Source organism: Podarcis bocagei, assembly GCF_964188305.1.
Source record: "Podarcis bocagei genome assembly, chromosome: 7".
Lineage (NCBI taxonomy): Eukaryota > Metazoa > Chordata > Lepidosauria > Squamata > Lacertidae > Podarcis > Podarcis bocagei.
In genome coordinates, this window is record NC_138132.1 from 27,733,486 (window position 1) to 27,751,882 (window position 18,397).

At 41.1% G+C, this 18,397-nt stretch overlaps 1 protein-coding gene across 2 annotated transcripts; it reads right to left on the reverse strand.

Annotated features, from left to right (window-relative positions):
• Positions 1-13,409: 13,409 nt before the first annotated feature.
• HMGN2 (high mobility group nucleosomal binding domain 2) lies at positions 13,410-18,191 on the reverse strand. 2 transcript variants are annotated; one of them, XM_081202798.1, is made up of 6 exons: positions 17,865-18,191; positions 15,528-15,572; positions 15,160-15,189; positions 14,920-14,970; positions 14,667-14,762; positions 13,410-14,319 (listed from the first exon to the last, which is right to left on the reverse strand). In XM_081202798.1, exons 1-6 carry the CDS (start codon positions 17,877-17,879, stop codon positions 14,284-14,286), a joined length of 273 nt encoding a protein of 90 aa, XP_081058924.1. In that variant the 5' UTR covers positions 17,880-18,191; the 3' UTR covers positions 13,410-14,283. The 2 variants fall into 2 exon arrangements, with proteins under 2 accessions (XP_081058924.1, XP_081058923.1); XM_081202797.1 differs by lacking the exon at positions 17,865-18,191 and adding an exon at positions 16,934-16,963.
• Positions 18,192-18,397: the final 206 nt, after the last annotated feature.

Genomic DNA, 18,397 nt, shown 5'->3' on the forward strand with positions numbered 1-18,397 from the left:
GTGTGGTGGTGTGGATTGGGGCTTGCTTAAAGGGCCTGGTGGGGGCAACGAACCAGTGAGCACTTGTGGCCCATCACAAACATGAAGCAAGGCAACTTAGGCACCCCAGGCCCAACGCATCTTATACAGAGGCATATTTTCTAACTGTCAATGCTTGATATTAGTCTCTGCTCCAATTTGTTAATGTCACCTTAAATTTTGAGACCAATCCTCTAGAAAGTTTGCAGGCCTCTTGAATTTTGTTTCCTCTGTTAAGAAGATCAGAGCCAGCTTTGTCACTAACTACCGTATAAAAGAATGCTGTAGCCACAGCTATTGCAACCCACTATAACGCATGTAGAGTGCTACTTAATCATTGAACCGATTATGTATGTTCCTTACTGTTACTTTTTGTAACTGACAATCCAATAATATGTATTCCATATGCTGTTTTCATTTTTATGTTGTATTTCTGGTGTTACTGTTGAAAAACAATATAATGCATATTAAAAATAAAAATAAAGGAATGCTATTGGATGCCTGCCTAGAGTCAGTCCATTGACAGTAACATGAACTGAATGTTCTTTTTACTTACTTTATTATTAAATTTGCCCGTCACTTTATCTTGCCCAGGGCAACCCAAAACAACTTAAAATCAAAGAGTAGCTCCTTGTAGGACACATTTTAAAAGAAAGTCCTGTGGGACTAGATCAGTTCAGCATTCCCAATGCTGACAAGCCTAGAGCCATAATAGCTGATCTTCTACTTACCTCTACACACTAACCTCAGCTACCATAACTAAATAAACCATGTCTTCTTCCTCCCCTCCCCATCATTTCTAAGAAAACTATGCTTTCCGCCCATCTAGGCAGCTCTGAGCAGGAAAGATAGAACTAAGGCCTCATTTGCTCAGTTAACAACATTTCATTGCCTTGAATTGTCCCACCACCGCAGTAATTTAATTAGGGTGAGGCAACAGCAGCACCTTCCTCCAGGCAGAAAGCAGAACTGGTTCTCTAAGTTTGGGCAACACATTCAGAGGCAGCAGGCCTCTCTATGCCTTCTTTATATATTGCTGAGAAGTGCCTTGGGATCAATGATGAAAGGTGGTATGCAAATCTGGACAAATGAGCAAAGTAAATAGAAGATTGAGTTTAGGTAACACTGAAATCCAGAGACAGATAACCAGTGGTGCAGTGGTAAAATCTGAAGAGCAGGAATTCATCTTGATGGCCCCTATAGTCATCACACCCACCCCAGGCAAGTAAAAAAATGAATATAGCTATATTACTTTCACATGCACACGCCCAAAGGACAACAGTACCATTCACACACATGAGGAAGGCGTCAGCAGCAGGCTTGGGGGAACCCCAAGGTTTGTAGATGTATATACATTTTTGGGTGGGGGGTGGAACCAAAGCTGGGGATGGGATCAGGAGACCAAAAGCAGCTCAGTGAGGACTGAGCATGCTCAGTGGGCACAGAATACTGAGTGTCTGGGGTATGGAATGGAAAGGAAATATAGAATATTGTTGCATTTTAAGCCTCTGTCTTTTAATTCCAGTGCTAGAGCCCACAGATTCCTTCCAGATTTGTTTCAGCCACTGGTTTAATAGTTTGCTGGCGCCACCACGTGGTAGAACAGGCATATGATCACATTGAAAAAAAAGGCTAGCAAAAGATTAGACTAGGAGCCTTTTCACACACCATAGAATCATAGAACTATAGAATCACCATAGAATCATAGAACTGTAGAGCTGGAAGAGAAACCAAGGGTCATCTAGTGACTAGTCTAATCCCCCACAATACAAAAATCTCAACTAAAGCATCCCTGACAGATTTCCTCCCAATCAAAGAGGATAGTTCCAATTCCTTAGTTCCACTGTTGAAGAAATTTCAGGCAACTGTAAATTCTCAGCAGCAGGACCTTTTGCAGGATTCTAAGAGCCTGCTGGATCAAGCCAAAGGCCCATCTAGTTCAGCATCCTTTTCTCACAGTGGCCATCCAGATGACATATATATTACTATCTAACCATTATTTATGTGAAAATGGAGGGGTGGCATTTGCAACAGGAGTGTGCATTCTGGTGAATGAAGATTTTATATTCGAGTTACAAACCCGATTGAAATAAGAATCACTTAAGTCAAGTGTTAAACACCCCCTATAGGCCACAATAGGGCACGATTAAAGCTTACAGTGAAAATTCCCTGCCCTCTTTCACAATTGCATCACAACTGTTGTTGAAAACTAAACAGGTTTTAAAAGCAGTCCCTGATAAGATGTATGGCGAGTGAAAAGGATTATTCAGACATGTAACCCAAGTGGATTGTAAAGAACTCCAAAATAATATTTTCAAACTAGATGAATGGGGAACAAAATGGTAAGTAAGGTTTCATGTGTACATCAGGGCAAATACACCCAGAGAGATGGGGCTGAACTGGCTTTAAATAGGAAAGAGATCTGTGGGTCACGGTGGATGGATCAGTTACAACACCAACTCAGTTTGTGGCAGCTGTGAAAAGGCAAATTCCATCCTATTGGGCACTATTAGGAAAGGGACTGGTAATAAGATTGGCATTATAGTAGTGCCCTCAAATAAATTTGCCACGTGACAACATTTGGAATACATTGAACAGTTCTGGTCATCCCACTATATATAAGAGCTGGAAAAGGGGCAGCAACCCAAATGAAGGTTGGAACACTGTGCTTATAGGAATCGCTGGAAGGGTTTGGGGCTCTCAGGTGTTTAGAAAAAATATATTACTAAGGGGGGTGGGGTAGGGACATGATCAAGTCTGATAAAATTATGCGTGGTGTGGAGAAAATGGATAGAAAGGACTTCAGACCCCCAAAATCCTAGAAGTTGGGGCCAGCCTATGAAGTTGACTGGCAGTAGATTCAGGGTAGGCAGAAAGTACGTCTGCACAGAGAATACAATTGGCAGTGAATTCCATAAGCTCATCAGCTTAGGTGACTTCAAAAGGAATTTGTCAAACCCAGGAGGGATAAGCAGCTGCAAGATATGAGAAGGGAGGGCTGCAATAAAATGTTGCAGTGAGAATCCACAGCCCTGGACAGCAGTATTCTTGTTCAGAACTCCAGGCCACTTGGAAGAGGAGCCTGGAGCACTCTGCTGGAGTTCAAAGTAGGGCAGGATTCAGGAGATGGAAAAGGGACACCATTTCTTCCTTTCTCATCTGGCTGAAACCTCCTCTGTTGCACTATCAAGAATTACAGCTTGGGGACTGCTTGCCAACTCCAAAACTGAGAGGTTTATTGCTGTAGCATATACCACATGCGTAGGAAGTTTCCAGAAGTGGGAAAGAGATAAGGCATCACTTTTTCTTTCCAGTCTGAAAGAGCCCTGTTATCTGCAAGGAGGGAAATTGCTTTTTAAACTCATAACACACGTTGGGCTCGTCACTCACTCTCAACTCAACCTACCTTTAAGGGATGCTGTGAGGCTAACATGGAGAGGAGAACTATGTACGCTACTTTGAGCTTCTTAGAGGAAAGGTGGAATATAAATTGCAAAAATAAAAAATAAAATAAACATCACCTACAAGCCTAGTCCCCACCTGCAGGATATTTACCGTCCTAACATGATAATAAGGTAATTAATGGTGTAAAATTCCCCCACAGTGGACAGTGAGATGAACAACATATGTTTTGTCAGACACTGAACTGCAGAACAAAATGGTTCTTATCTAAATGCTTTAGCGAAATGACCTTGTAGACCAAAGCCAGGCAGTACTGTGTTTACAGTAGACATTAAATGTGGAGATTTGTCTGATGGTTTGTATCTTGCCTTCAACTTTGAGTCAAGACACCACTCCAGTGGAATACATTACATCACTGCAGATGTTTAACCTAGGCTATTTCAGGCAGTCTCTATCAATTCATTGTGGAAACAAACTGTTTTCTGTTAAAATAGAGTTCCAGGCGTTCAAACTAGGTACATGACAAGAAGCCATCCCTTTTAAAGTTGCAATGTGATTTCACTGCAATAAAATAACAATGACTTGTTTAATTGTCGAGCTTTCTCGATAAGCAAAAGCCATTTTAATATATTCTCTTTGTCAGTGGCCTGTCCAGCGCAGCAGCTGGAGCAACTGTGTGTTTGGAGATGTGTGTCTTTCTTGCACAATGTGTCCTCACAGCAGGAAATACTGGTGCAACACTAGCACAACTCTGCTGTAGCTATGCCAAACATGTTTGTTGCATAAAGTGTAAACCAGCTCTTCTGAATCTTGTGCGGTTGCTGTGGAAAGAGTGCTATTTTACAGGGCAATCTTATAGCTATCTACTCAGAAGCAAGTTCCACCGAGTTTAATAAGGTTTACTCCCAGTTAAGCACACAGAATTCTGGTCTTAATAAGGTAAAGGTTGAAAATAGGGTTGTGGGAGAACATCATTTCAGTTTGCATTTAAAGGTGGGTCTACCTAATTCACACTTTCCAAGATCATCAGCAAATCAAAGCACAGCCAGCCTTCAAAATTTACAGTGTTGTTCTCCAATGAAGCAATGAGTATAAAAATGCAAATGCAGGGTGCAGAAAGGCATACATTAGTGAAAATAACACACACAAATGTTTTAAAGTAGGGAACCCTGCTTTGCAAAAATGTATATATTAAGATAATGGCATACAAAAATTTGTACAAGAAGTTCACAATAAAATGCTGATGAATTTTCAGGAGGACATTTTTCTGAATCACAAACTGGTATGGGAATGTGGAGAACTGAACGTAATATTTGGAAAACGAGAAATTGAGGCTGTGTACACACTCCTGTTTACTATGCATCTAGTGAGCTCTCACTGCTGCTTTGGGAGGCAGTATACACAGCCACAGTCCTTATCTATCCTGTCATTCCTTGCAAAAGACTGCATTTTGATGCATTCCCCGCTAAACCAGCTTAGATTCAAATTTGGGGGGGGGGGGAAAGCAACCTAGCTCTGCTTTAAGATAGTAATGTAAACCCAGCCTGAGAGAAACCAAAATCTACAGATTTGCCTAACTCTGGTTGAAGAGCAGCATATTTTAAAACTGAATAAAATGGACACAACAGATCATAATCAGTTATTTTAGTTTGTGGAATTGTCATTAATGGAGTTTTTATATTTTCACATTCTTTTTTCCTACATACCTTTTTAAGGGTTTACTTGAGGGACCTTCCTGCTATTCGAGGTAGCATATTGCAAGTAATTGCAATTAAGATAGAAACATACAAAGCAATTATTCCCCTAAGAGCTGCAATTTGAGCCCAGACTCACCGAATTCAAAAACAGTCCCTTAGTTTGTGATAGGATGAAATAATTCTACACTTGGGACTTCATTTGAGTTGTTGTTGTTTTAGGAATAAAATACACTGTGCCCCATTTCACTGGACCAAGACTGCATAAAATGTGTCAGTTCCAGTTCGTTTTGAGAGAAGGCTCCAATAACCCATTGCCAAATTCCTCCATATGTAACACCCCACTTTTATTAATAGGCAAATTAATAGACAGGTTATGCTAACTTCAATTGCTCTACTTTAAGAGAGAGAGAAAAGGGGAATACTTCCTCCCTGTTGGGCAATTAAATAGTTTTGCAAGATTATGCCAATACATAGGAAATTTAAAGTTTTCTCTTTTAAACCCTCCCCCCACAACTCTTTTGTTCCTAATGTGCACAATTCTGCAACTGACCAGCATAGGAGATAATTTCCAAAGGGACTTACTTGACATCTTCAAAATTTCTTAAACTGGGCTTTCTGTAATGCTTTTAAATTGCAAAGTGCTGGAATATAACTAAATATTGCATGTGTGAAGGGAAATTACTCACTGCAATGATAAACAAATTGACAGACTCAAATACTTGAGCTGAAAAAGGATCACTCTGTATGTTTTGCATCTACTGTAGGAATCAAGGATTTCCCTTCTCACAAGACTGGAGATTAGGAAACTCTGAGGCATATCAAATGTTTTTGTGGGGTTTGCCATCAAGGAAGAAAAAAATTGGGCAACCCACTTCCACATTCCACACTTCATGAAGTGGATCACTTATATATAGGCAACTGCAATGCACATCTACCATATAATCTTGTTTGTAACAAAGCTTGAACTTTTTTAAAATGCCTTTTGTGTGAGGAAAGCAGATATAGCTTCATATTGGAATTTCTGAACTGAACTATTTAAATACATAAACAAATATGATTTCTTTTTGGTCATCAAACATACCCAGACTTTGCCAATAATGATAATTATTGTCATTACAAAGGATAATCCAATTTTTATCATGGTAAAGCTACTGGATTGTAGCCAATGAGGTTCTAATCAGAGTAGACCCATTGAAATTAAATAGACCCAAGTTAGCCATGTTGATTAATTCTATTGGGCCCACTCTGAGCATGGCTGAACACTGAATAAAACCCACTGTAACACCCCTCAAAACATTTATACCAACAGGTTTTGAGAACCGTCTTCTTTTGGGAGCAATCAAAAGCATTTTCTCCCCTAAAAGGCATCTCAGAGTGTATTAGGAGAGTATATGAAACAGAAATGGACAACTGGAGGCCTGAAGTATAGCATATAGATCAAGGGAAGTAATAGTACCACTGTATTCTGCTCTGGTCAGACCTCACCTGGAGTACTGTGTCCAGTTCTGGGCACCACAGTTCAAGAAGGACACTGACAAACTGGAACGTGTCCAGAGGAGGGCAACCAAAATGGTCAAAGGCCTGGAAACGATGCCTTATGAGGAACGGCTAAGGGAGCTGGGCATGTTTAGCCTGGAGAAGAGGAGGTTAAGGGGTGATATGATAGGCATGTTCAAATATATAAAAGGATGTCATATAGAGGAGGGAGAAAGGTTGTTTTTTGCTGCTCCAGAGAAGCAGACATGGAGCAATGGATCCAAACTACAAGAAAGAAGATTCCACCTAAACATTAGGAAGAACTTCCTGACAGTAAGAGCTGTTTGACAGTGGAATTTGCTGCCAAGGAGTGTGGTGGAGTCTCCTACTTTGGAGGTCTTTAAGCAGAGGCTTGACAACCATATGTCAGGAGTGCTCTGATGGTGTTTCCTGCTTGGCAGGGGGTTGGATTCGATGGCCCTTGTGGTCTATTCCAACTCTATGATTCTATGAAGTTATTTGGCTCCAAAGTAACTGCCTGAGCCCACAAGCATTTTAATCAAATGTGATAAAAAGTGTGCCAAGTTTGACTTTTAAGGAAAAGGATTGGAAAGAAATACAAGTTATCAGAAAATTTGTACCAAGTTAGCTAACCTGTGGCTCTCTAGCTCTTGTTGTCTATCTAGCTCGCTATTGTCTATGATCCAGCAGTAGCTTTCCAAGATCTTAGACAGAATTTTTTCCATAACCTGTCAGCAGCTCATTTTTTAATCCGATACCAGGGATTGAACCTAAGTACTTCTGCATTCAAATCGGACACTATAGTACTTGAGCTATGGCCCCTTTCACTACACTGTTGCAATTAGTCTTGTTATATTTGGATTAAAACAGGTCCTCTCTCCTCAGCCTCTATGCACAATTATAGTTTTAATTTGGAAAACTGCCTAAATTAGTCAAATGTACAAATACACATTCTAAAGTATGCTTAGAAGAAAAGGACTAAAAATATAGTAAAGGTAAGTTATGCAATGTACAGCCACTTTAAAAGATTTATATTTCTCATTAATCAAGCTTTTTTTTTGGCAGTCATGCACAAATATCATGAGACTGAAAACCACAATTTCCTGCGCTACAATTTGAAGAGAAGGCACAAATCATCCATTACTTGAACATGAAAAACTCACGTTTGCATGAACATGCAAAGTCTATAGTAGACACTTTAGCACCATTGCTGAAAATGAAATCTACAGTCTTCTTTGCAGTGTGAACATTCATATCTATGGAAAACCAAAGTACAAAAGTTGCTTCAGTCAGATCCTATATTTGCAAATTTCATTGTGTTCAATGGAAACAATACCAATGTACTCACGATGGTGGTGTTAGGCTACAAATTCTAGACAAGTCTACTCAAAAGCTGTGAGTTCAATGGAACTTACTTCCAAATAAACATGCATTGAAGTGCCAATGTATTGTCTCAATTCTGATTGCTTCTTTTTCTAAATTCCAGAGTTGAGTTCTAGTAGATACAAATTCATTTCTCTCTCCAAAGGGTGGCATAAACACCTGGGAGGTATGGGCAAGCAAGGGATTGTATAGTATGAAGACAGTGACTGACGTTCTGAAGACTTGCAACCAGGCACACTGTCATGCAGAAATCAGAAACTCTCAGCGATAGTTTTTACAGGCACATTTGTGGAGAGCAGTATGTCCAATTTCCCTTTAAAAGGATAAGTAAAATAAAAATACAAATCACCAAAGGCAAAACTTACCACAATACTTTTCAACTGAGTAAACTCTTACAATCCTTGAGTTCTGCTGAATATTAACTAAGAAAGGAGAAAGATAATTTTAATATTTCTTGTAAACCACTTAGAGGTTCCACTAGAATCAAATGATACACTGTATAAAAAAGGTAAAGGTAAAGGACCCCTGACAGGCAAGTCCAGTCATAAACGACTCTGGGGTTGCGGCGCTCATCTCGCTTTACTGGCCAAGGGAGCTGGCGTACAGCTTCTGGGTCACGTGGCCAGCACGACTAAGCTGCTTCTGGCAAACCAGAGCAGCGCACGGAAACACCGTGCCACATTGCCATTGTGTTTCATTGGTTAATCCATACTTTACTTGCAAACTTTTATATTCCACAAATTTATAATTTTCATCAATTAATTGATTCAATGTCAAAATACCCTTTTTCATCCAATTTTGTCAAATTATTACTTGATTTCCAATTTTTTATTTTGGGTTGGCCCATATTGTTTATTTCTCATGCTGATAGGGGTCGTCCTTATTTTTACTTATATTCATCCAAATTTTTATAGGTGCTTTAATAGACTCCAGGATAATAGCATATTTCATAAAATTGGAGCCGAATTTAGTCCACCCTACAAGAGGTTCAAAGAAACTATATTCGAGAGTAGCCCAATTAGGATTCCTGCTAGCTCTCCAATTAGTCTTACTCAGTAGGTAAGCCTGGTGATATGATTCCAGATTTGGGAGCCCAAAGCCGCCTTCCTTAGTTGGAAGTTGCATTTTATGGAGTGATATTTTTGGTGACTTTGTACCCCACAGACAAGATCTAAATAGTTAATTTATTTTTTTGAAGTATAATTTAGGAATATATATTGGTAATCCTCTAAGAATGTATAAAAGCTTTGGAACAGTGTTCATTTTGAGGACATTAACCTTTTCCCAAAGGGAGAGGTTTAGAGGTCCCCACCTTTCAATATCAAAAGAAATCTCATTTATAATTTGACTCAAATTTAATTTTACAACTTATTTTATTCCCCAAAGCTGAATGATTAAATACCAAACTACAATTAACTACATATTTACCTTACATTATTCACGTAAAAAAATCAATCATCAGGGACAGACAAACTTGATGAGTGGAACATCAAAGACCACAATGTAGAAAAATGTTTTACCAGAACCCCCAATATACTGTAGTAAGAAAAAAATTCATTTGATTACTGCATTGAGTGTGTGCATAAATTGAGCCTATGCTTTGGACTGTATATTCATGTTAATTAGCTTGACCAGCCAGATACAGGGGGCACACTTTACAAATGTGGCCAGCAAATCTATTTGATACAGATTTTTATCTCACCATTCAGAGAATCTACTTTCACAAGATGACTTACATCATCAGTGACAAAGTATATATATACTAAAATTTACAAATTGCTAAAACAGCAGAACTCACATAAAAAGCAGATGAATTACAACTAGCAACAGTATATCCATCCTGGCACCAAACTTTAGTGCATATCCCAGGAAAAAAAAAAGCCAGATCTTCAATTGGAGGCCAAAATTCCACAGGAAGCTTGAGAGCTGGGGTGTCATCACCAAGAAAGCTCTCTCATTTTTACTTCAGTTTGCTCCAGCTTGAGATGCTCCAGCTAAGAGGGCCTCCCTGGTAAATCTTAATAAGTGAGAAGGTCTGTACAGGAGCAGCTGTCCTCTCAGGTCTCCAGGGTCCAAGTTGTATAGGGCTTTCAATACAAATATCCTGAAGTGAGCCTTGTAGCAACCACTGCACTAACTTCAGAAGAGGCATTATGTGCTTATGGTCATATGCAATAAGAGACTATTGCAATTTGTATCTATAGCTACTAGACCAGTCTGAAAACCAGCCCATTACACCAATACTTTCTAGAGGTTACCAGCCCATAGGCCATCAGGCTAGGATTTTGCTGCTCAGGAACAGCTGTAACGTAGGTGTGGCAGAAGTATTTTTATGCATGCATGTTTGTGTTGACAAGTTTACCATTTTTGTTTTGGATTGAATATATTGCTAGGGCTAGTTAACCTGGGAAAACAGGGAATAAGTTAAATGTAAATAGTTAAGTGTGAGAGAGTTATGGGCAGTCTTGGCAACTGTTACTAAGGGATTTGGGATGTTGGGAAAGTGAAAGTTGAAGCAGTTAAGAAGGGCGGGGAGAGAAACAGAGGGAGAATGAGATGGAAGTGCGATTTGGAGTACATCTGGTTAAGGGAGACTGTAATCAGGTGCTGCATGTGGATATGGAAGAAAACAGGGATGGAATGAGTGGGAGGTGCAGGGGGAACTAGAAGTCTACACCAAGGACTCATGAAAACATCGCTCCACAGAAACACCCAGGCAACGCCATGGTATCATACAGGAATCAACTGGGGAAAATGACTGCAGTGCTGAGTCACTGTACAAGGACATAGCCTTGAAAGGGTATTATGTACTAGAGAAATTATTCTTTGCGTAATTTAGAACAAAAGTTGTTTTAACACATGTAGGCTTTCAAACTCCCTTTCCAGAATGCGAACTGGGACGGTAGTCTTCCAGTTGTCACACTGACCTACCAGCCAAAGGTCATAAAGGACTACATTCCTTCAGAGGGAGTGCAAATCCATCTAGAACAAGCAATTTGCCTGATTTCTGGATCTGGAAACTACTCACAGGACCTCAATCTTTTTGGGATCCACTGGCACACCACTAAATTCAGGCATGAGTCCAGAACCTGAATAGCTTCGCCTGGCTTGTATAGAGAGCATACTGATGCCACTCCAATCCCCCAATGACACCACCAAATGTTTCAACACCACTGGTGACAGAACCCTGTAAACTACCAGTTCAAAACGCAAAGGGCCGATAATGGTTGCAACACTGTGCTTCCAACACCTATCTCAGAGCTGCTCAGGATACCCTGGTGGATGGTATCAAAAGCTGCAGAGATCCAGTTAACAAGGCTGCCTTCCCCATCCATCAGCATGACCAAAGCTGGTACAGATGCCAAACCAGGCCTGAATCTAGACTGGAAAGGGTCTAAACATTTCCTACAAGAACAGGTAAGAGCTTAGCCATCACCACCCTCTCAAGCACCTTCCCTACAATGGCATATTGGCAACATGATAGTTGTTTCAAATAACCCACATTAGACCTGGAGATTTGTATCATTTCCTGAAGGAAATTTAGTACCACCCTAGCAGTGATGTGCAAGTTTTGGTTTCCTTGTGTGCTGAACTTATGCATCTGAGAAGAGGCCCACAGCAGCAGCATTATAGTATGGAAAGAATAGATGGGAGTGGTGTGCTGATGAGGAAAGAGCAATCTAATGAAAGGAGCAGCAAGCATCTGCAAAACTCTTTAATTTTCCAATTTTATTTTTTGCTGTCACAAAATCCAATTATGCAAATTAACACCTATCTGCTTTTGGAAGGTCATGCCAAGTTACTAATTTTGAAAACATTATGAGGACTTATAGAAAGTGCTGTAAAAGAGCTGATGCACTGGAAGGTTTAGTCTCACCCAATCTGAGTCTCAGCACTCTGCTCAACCTGCTGGATTCAACTTGATTCCATATTACAAAAAAGAAAGTCCTACTGCATTCTAGAACCTTTGAATCTTCCGTATTTTTATGGCATTACTTTCTTTTTGGTTATTCTAAGATTAATTTAACAACATGATCAGATCTAAACCAAATCATTGCTTACTCCTTGTGTAATACCACTCTTGGCCTTCAATTCAACCTTGTGTTAAGCATTCAAATGGAGTTGTCCACCCTATACCTTTCCATGAATTCCTACTCCATTTCATACTGCTGTAGCCACCAAGAGTCACATGTAATCAATCACTTTTATTTTTGAACAATAAAGGCAAGATGACTAAATCCTGTAATTTACCTAAGCAGATTTAGTTTATAGAATGAATGGAGCCTCAGGTTCAGAGCTGCATGGGGCCCTCCAAGAGAGGACTCCAAGGCACAACCTTCACCAACTGTTGTTGAGTAGTTTTGCCTGGCTGGAATGTATTGCTGAACTGTAATAATTCTTCTTGCTTACTTGGAGAGCTATGCATGTATGCTGAAACCTCCAACTTGTGTGTGGCTGGAATGTAGCCTCCTGTCTAAAGGTAGGGTTGCCATATTTCAAACAGTGAAAATCTGGATAGAATAGCTGTTGAGCTTTCTTGGCAAAATCACAGAAATTTGCCGTTTCTGAGCTCCTTTTCTGGAAAATCGGCAAAACTGGCCCTGCCGTCATGGGCTGCCATGCGTCCGGATTTTCCCGAACATATTGTTGATTTCCGCCTGGACATTGCTGCCAACTGCAGTATTCCGGATATGTCTGGGAGATTCCGGACGTATGGCAACCCTAGTCTAAAAGTAAAGAGTCAAAACTGTTTTATCCCTCTTTTGCCTAACTACCACTGGTATATGGTCCCTGGAAGTTTGTTCACAAGGAAATGAGGCCATTGGGCTGCAAAAGGTTCCCCACCAGTGTCTAGAGCCTTAAACATTAAGATAAAAGGCACGCAGTACAACTCAGTATTGCAAAAGAAGCCCACAAACGTTACTAGCCTTGAAAAATGTTTACTAAGCCTACTGGGGCTTGGAGATGGGGCAAAACACCCTCTTTTACAGCAGCTGTGAGCTTCCATCCTCTGTCTGCTCACATGCAATTCCTTATCACCTCTGGGTATCAGGGCTAGTTCTTAAATACAAGGCTGGTAGAACTCTTCTGAGATTATACCACTATAGAACACAGATGGGGAAAAGCATGACAAAATATTCAAAATAGCACCAGGGGTGAGGGGAGAATAATTTTCCTTGACATGCTACTTTTGCATTTTGTCATGCAATTCCTTCACCTACATTTATAACTGGAAAATTCCCAAGAGAATTGAACCATGTGGTTTTTCTGATCATGTAGATCAATGCTTAGTGTGTTTCTATGACAGTGGTGCCATTTTGAAACATATATACTTACATTTAAGCTCACCAATGTAACCCTGAAAGAAAAGCACTAGAAATCAAAGAGAACAGAGTAAAAAAAAAAGAACAGTCCAAGCCAAACAATATCCAGCTTTATTAAAGGTACTTTTCATAAAACAATCAATCAATGGTATTCAGGCAGGACATGGTCTACAATCTGCAATGTTTTACAACAAATTCCAACTCCCCTTTCTTCTTGGACTACCAAAATGTAAAGTTACTATATAAAACCCAATGAAATCTTCAATTCTTACTTGGAACAGGGAAAGTTTAGAGTGAGGGTGGACACTTTCACATTTAGTATGTTGTTTAACAACTTTTCACAAGCCTACCCTGACTTTTAGAGGAAAACAAAACCGAAGAATTCTTAATTTGAAGATTCACAATATAAGAAATGTGGCTCATCTGAGAGCCATCCTTCCCCCACCCCATAGTATTTGACACCAGAAATCTGGATTGCCTGACACTGTGAGTACGAATCTGATTTATGAGAGCAAGTATCAAAAGACCCTATGCCACACTCAAAGGAGTGGTAAATGCAATGCAAATGACAATGTGAAAGAACAGACAGAGGAAGTCTAAGTACTGTTTTAAATGTACCTTCTCCTCAGACACAAGCATTTTGGGAACTTCAGTGTTCACTCAAGTATTTCAGAAACCAAAGATGAATAATATCAGGGAATCCCCCTTTCTTGTGTCCATGTAGACCCCCTCTTGTAAAATTGAAGGGGGGCTTTTAAAAGCCCAGGTTCTAAGTAACAGAGTCAATGGCATTTGTCCCCTCTCCTTCCCCCAAAACACAACAACGAAGCGTTCTGTGTGCTAACAACATAGCTTAAAAAAAAAGTAAAACAAAATTCTGCATTGTTATAAAACTTGATAAAAAATAGTATTTCAAACTGTACAGTCACCAGAAGTACACAGTTATCAAAAATTCACACAATTCACTTGGCATCCCCAGCACCTTCAGCTTTCTGTGCCTGAAAGACAAAGGCAGTCCCGTCAGTTTTCTTTATGCTAATGCAAGCTTACTACCCACATAGGCCAATGTCTGTGTGAATCTATGTAAATTATATGAAACAGACACACACCCATTAACACAATGCAAGCTATTATGAGAAAGTATTGATGTTAGACTTGAGCAGAAGAACGAAGACAAATATTTCTTACTTAATTTTTAAAACTGCAATCTTGTATACAATCGGGAGCATACTATTCCATTCAAACACAATCATTTCACAACAAATTAACAAAAGAGTTTGGAGGAAACATGCTGGTCCATATCACTAAATATATAGTTTAGCAAACTACTATATTGCTATTATACCTGGTCTGTTTTGGCATCTCCATTTTCTGCAGGATTGTTTCCATCCTTGCCTGCATCAGCTTTCCCCTTCTTCCCCTTAGGTACCTTCTCAGCCTTCTGCCAGTCAATGGAAATAATTAATAGTTCACAAACCATAAACATCTGCTGATATAAAGGACTTCACACAATTTAAAACAATTGTTTGAAGATAAGTATCTCAGACCAGAGAACAAAGATGTATTCGAGTTCAAATTGCATACAATTTGAATTTTACCTTTGGAGCTGTTTTTTTAGGTTTAGGTTCTGGCTTTGGAGGAGCAGGTTTCTAGAAAAGACAGAACAATTCAAAAGTAGTTTTGAAACAATAAGGTATTTGTTCACTTTAGTATATGATGTCATGCTTAACAGCCAACTTAATCCCTTTCAGGGTGTCAATGAGTTGACTATCAGCAGTTCTTTAGAAGTTACTACTGCTAACAACCCTAAAGGACATTCCATCACACAACATACTTACAGCAGATAACCTTGCTGATCTCCGCTGTGGCTGTTTTAAAAAAGAAAACCATTAGAATGAGTTGTTTCTTTTAGAATAGAGACCTAAAATCCAGCATTCAAATACACACATTACATTCTGATACAATTTTCAAGATCAGAAAGCTAACATACTTCTAAGTAGCATATCTCCATCTGACAGGTAAGGTTAAAATGAGAACAATGTGGTAAGAAAGCTAGATACATACAAATCTTTGCAAATTACACCACAAGCTTAACCATCTCTACTCAGAAGTAAGCTCAACTGAATTCAATGGGGTTTAGTGGCAAGTGAATACATTTGGGATTTCAGGTTTAGTCTATAACATAAAAATATAGTAATGCTCTTACCTCATCCTTTGCTTTGGCCTTGTCACCCTTGGTATCTCCTTCAGCCTATAAGGAATTTAAAAAGTGAAACAGCTGATGAAACCCTACACCATCAATCTAATTTCTTTGGAGGTTTTAAAAACTTGGATAAGCTGATGTTACTTAAATAAATAAAGAAAAATATTTAATGCATTGCAAAGCTGACAATCTCATCTTTGTCTGATTCCTTTTTCCTCAAATTTTAAAATAGCACCCTCTCACAACTACTTAATATTATCCCCCCCCCCCCCGTATGCAGTACAGAAAGCTGCCAAATATAGAATCAAAGCATTAGTCAATCTAGTTCAGTATTGTCTACATTGACTGGCAGCACTTCCCAGGGTTTCAGACAAGTCTTTCCCAGCCTTATCTGGAGAAGCATGGATTGAACCTGAAACCTTATGTGTGCAAGGCAGATGCTTTACTACTAAGCTATGGCCTTTATATTTTAAATCAAGATGTTGGCATTTTAAATCCTATGCTCAGAAAACCAAGAAATTGCATGTGAAAAATCAAATAATTTTTCTGGTTGCATAAAGAAAATATGTGGCATAGAAGATGCTCCCTGGGGCCATATAGTGTTGTCAGAAGCATCAACTATTGCAATATTCCAATTTATGTTCCTACAGAACCAAGTTTTACTCAATGCAAGTTCCCATAGTTTTTGACAATTATCATTTCAATAAATTTGATATAATTATTACTAGTATCTTCTAATTTTAAAAAATGGCTATATTGTATGCACTTCTGCATCCTTAGTGACCATATGTTCTCCCAATGAGAGATGTGTTTGTGGGAGGGTTGTGTGGATAACAGCATTGCCAGATGCCCCTAATTTTGATGCATTATTCTTTATTCCCCAACACTGCAGCTCTAGGCAACATAATGGCTCCTTTTATTTCAGAACACTATGACCTCTATTGAGTCCGTGTAACAGACCCAAGATCTCACTTATTTCTGGAATTTTGATCTTGCAATTTGAACCTTGCTTGCCTGCCTACCCCTAGTGCCTCTTCAGACCTATGAAACCACTCACTGTGAGACATTTAAGGCTGTACCGACTCTCTGTCACTTTAAGCCTTAAGGGATCATCCCTAGATTCAGAGCTCAGGCAACTCCCCTGGGCCCAACATACCCCCTCCTTCCAAGACACAATTGGGGAAACAATCCCGAATGCCTCTTTGAAGTGAAACGTGGATTTGGCAACCTAAAGGGCTCCAGAGAAGCAGGCCACAACGTGTACGTGTGTGGGCAACTCTAACCCTCCTTCGCCTCCCAACACTTAAGATGGTCACTTTCCCCCTTAGAAAGAAGGCAGGGGGCGGGAAAGATTCGCTAAGGAGCGCATGTAGGGCGGGAGGCGGAGCCTCTCCAACATCTTCACTGACAGGGGAAACCTCCATCCCCCGCGCAAACAACTGACAAGTCTCTCGCCAGGACTCCATAGAGCTGATCTTTCCCCTCCCCCAGGGCTTTCAAAACTACCGCTTTTTTTGGCCTTCCCGCCTTTTCAGAAGCGCGGGGGATGGCGGGGGAGAAAAGCCTGCGGCCCCCCCGCCCCCATTACTGTATTTATTTGTGAAGGAAGGGGGGGGGGAGGCGGATGACAGAACGCGAGTGGGAGTGCGCGCACGCGCCCATTTTTCCAACGTACCCCGCTTTATGTTTGCACGGGCGCGCACGCGCGCGCCCAAACACCTACAACCAGCCACGCACGTGCCTCTCTCCACCCAACCACCCTCCCGCCAAAAAAAACAGCCAGCTCGCTCCGGCTAAGCTTAGTCTCTTATCTTCCATATCTTGCTCTTCTGCCCACCCGCTGGCGGGCGCGTGCCCCTTCCCTATTGGTGGGGACTTAAGTGAGCGCGCGGGCGAGAAACTGCCAATGATTAATATTCTCGCGCCCATTCGAGTGCGCGCGCGCGCGCCGTCTCTCTCGCTCTCTCTTCTTCCTTATAGTTCCCCCCCTCCCTACCCCCGGCGATCAAGAATGCGCGACGGTTAACGGTCGTTCTCGCTCCGCCTACTCCTCCTCCTCACTTTTAAGTCCTCAGAAGCACCGTCGAGCCGCCTCGCGCGCGCGCGCTCTTCCCCCGCCTCACAACCGTTAACCGCTCGTGGAGAAGGAAGGAAAGGAGAACCGGGGAGGGTGGGGGGGAGAGGGAGAAAGAGGAGGAGAAAGGAAAGAAAATGGCGGCTGATCTAAATCTCATCCCCGCATAAGCACCGCTCCTTCTGCAAACTACCATGTCTCTTCCCCACTTCCTCCTTCCCCGTCTCCCGTCCGAGCCATTAGGTTCTCTCGCCGCAGCCACGTACCTTTCTCTTGGGCATGTCGGCGGCGCGTGACAGAGGGGGAGAGAAAGAGAAAAAGGAGGCTGGGTTGGAAATATAAAAGCGCGGTCTCTGTAGGAGGGAAGGGAGAAACTCAACCGCCTGTAAAATAAAAAAGGAGGGGGGTGCAGAGAAGCCGCGCGGTAAGGTAGAGCAGAAGAGGAAAAGAGAGAAAGGGGGGCTCCGTTTGTTGGGTTCGCTCGTGTCGCTCACGACCCCACTAATTTGAATCGGGTGTTTATAAAGTTTTATATAGAGCCGGACGCGGCCCAACCGGTTCCAGCCGGATCCCCACCGCCCCGGCTGCCTATTGGACAGAGCGCATCACGTGGCAAGGGCCAGCCAGGGCGGGCGCTGCGAGGGGAGGCGAAGAGCGAAGGGGGGCGCGCGCGCAACTAGTAAATCCTCCCTGCAAGAGCTGTTGCTCGGTCCTTCGACCACGGCGCGAATTTGTTTTAATGACAACAATAAATGGCAATACTAAGACCGACCCTCGGCGCCGTATAGAATTTTATTTT

What these genes read in the sequence shown, in the direction of transcription:
- HMGN2 (XM_081202798.1), bottom strand. An exon ending in GATCAGCAAGGTTATCTGCT is followed by an intron (nt 14,971 to 15,159) that starts GTAAGTATGTTG and finishes TGTCTTTTCTAG; the next exon opens with AAACCTGCTCCTCCAAAGCC. An exon ending in CTAAAAAAACAGCTCCAAAG is followed by an intron (nt 14,763 to 14,919) that starts GTAAAATTCAAA and finishes ATTGACTGGCAG; the next exon opens with AAGGCTGAGAAGGTACCTAA.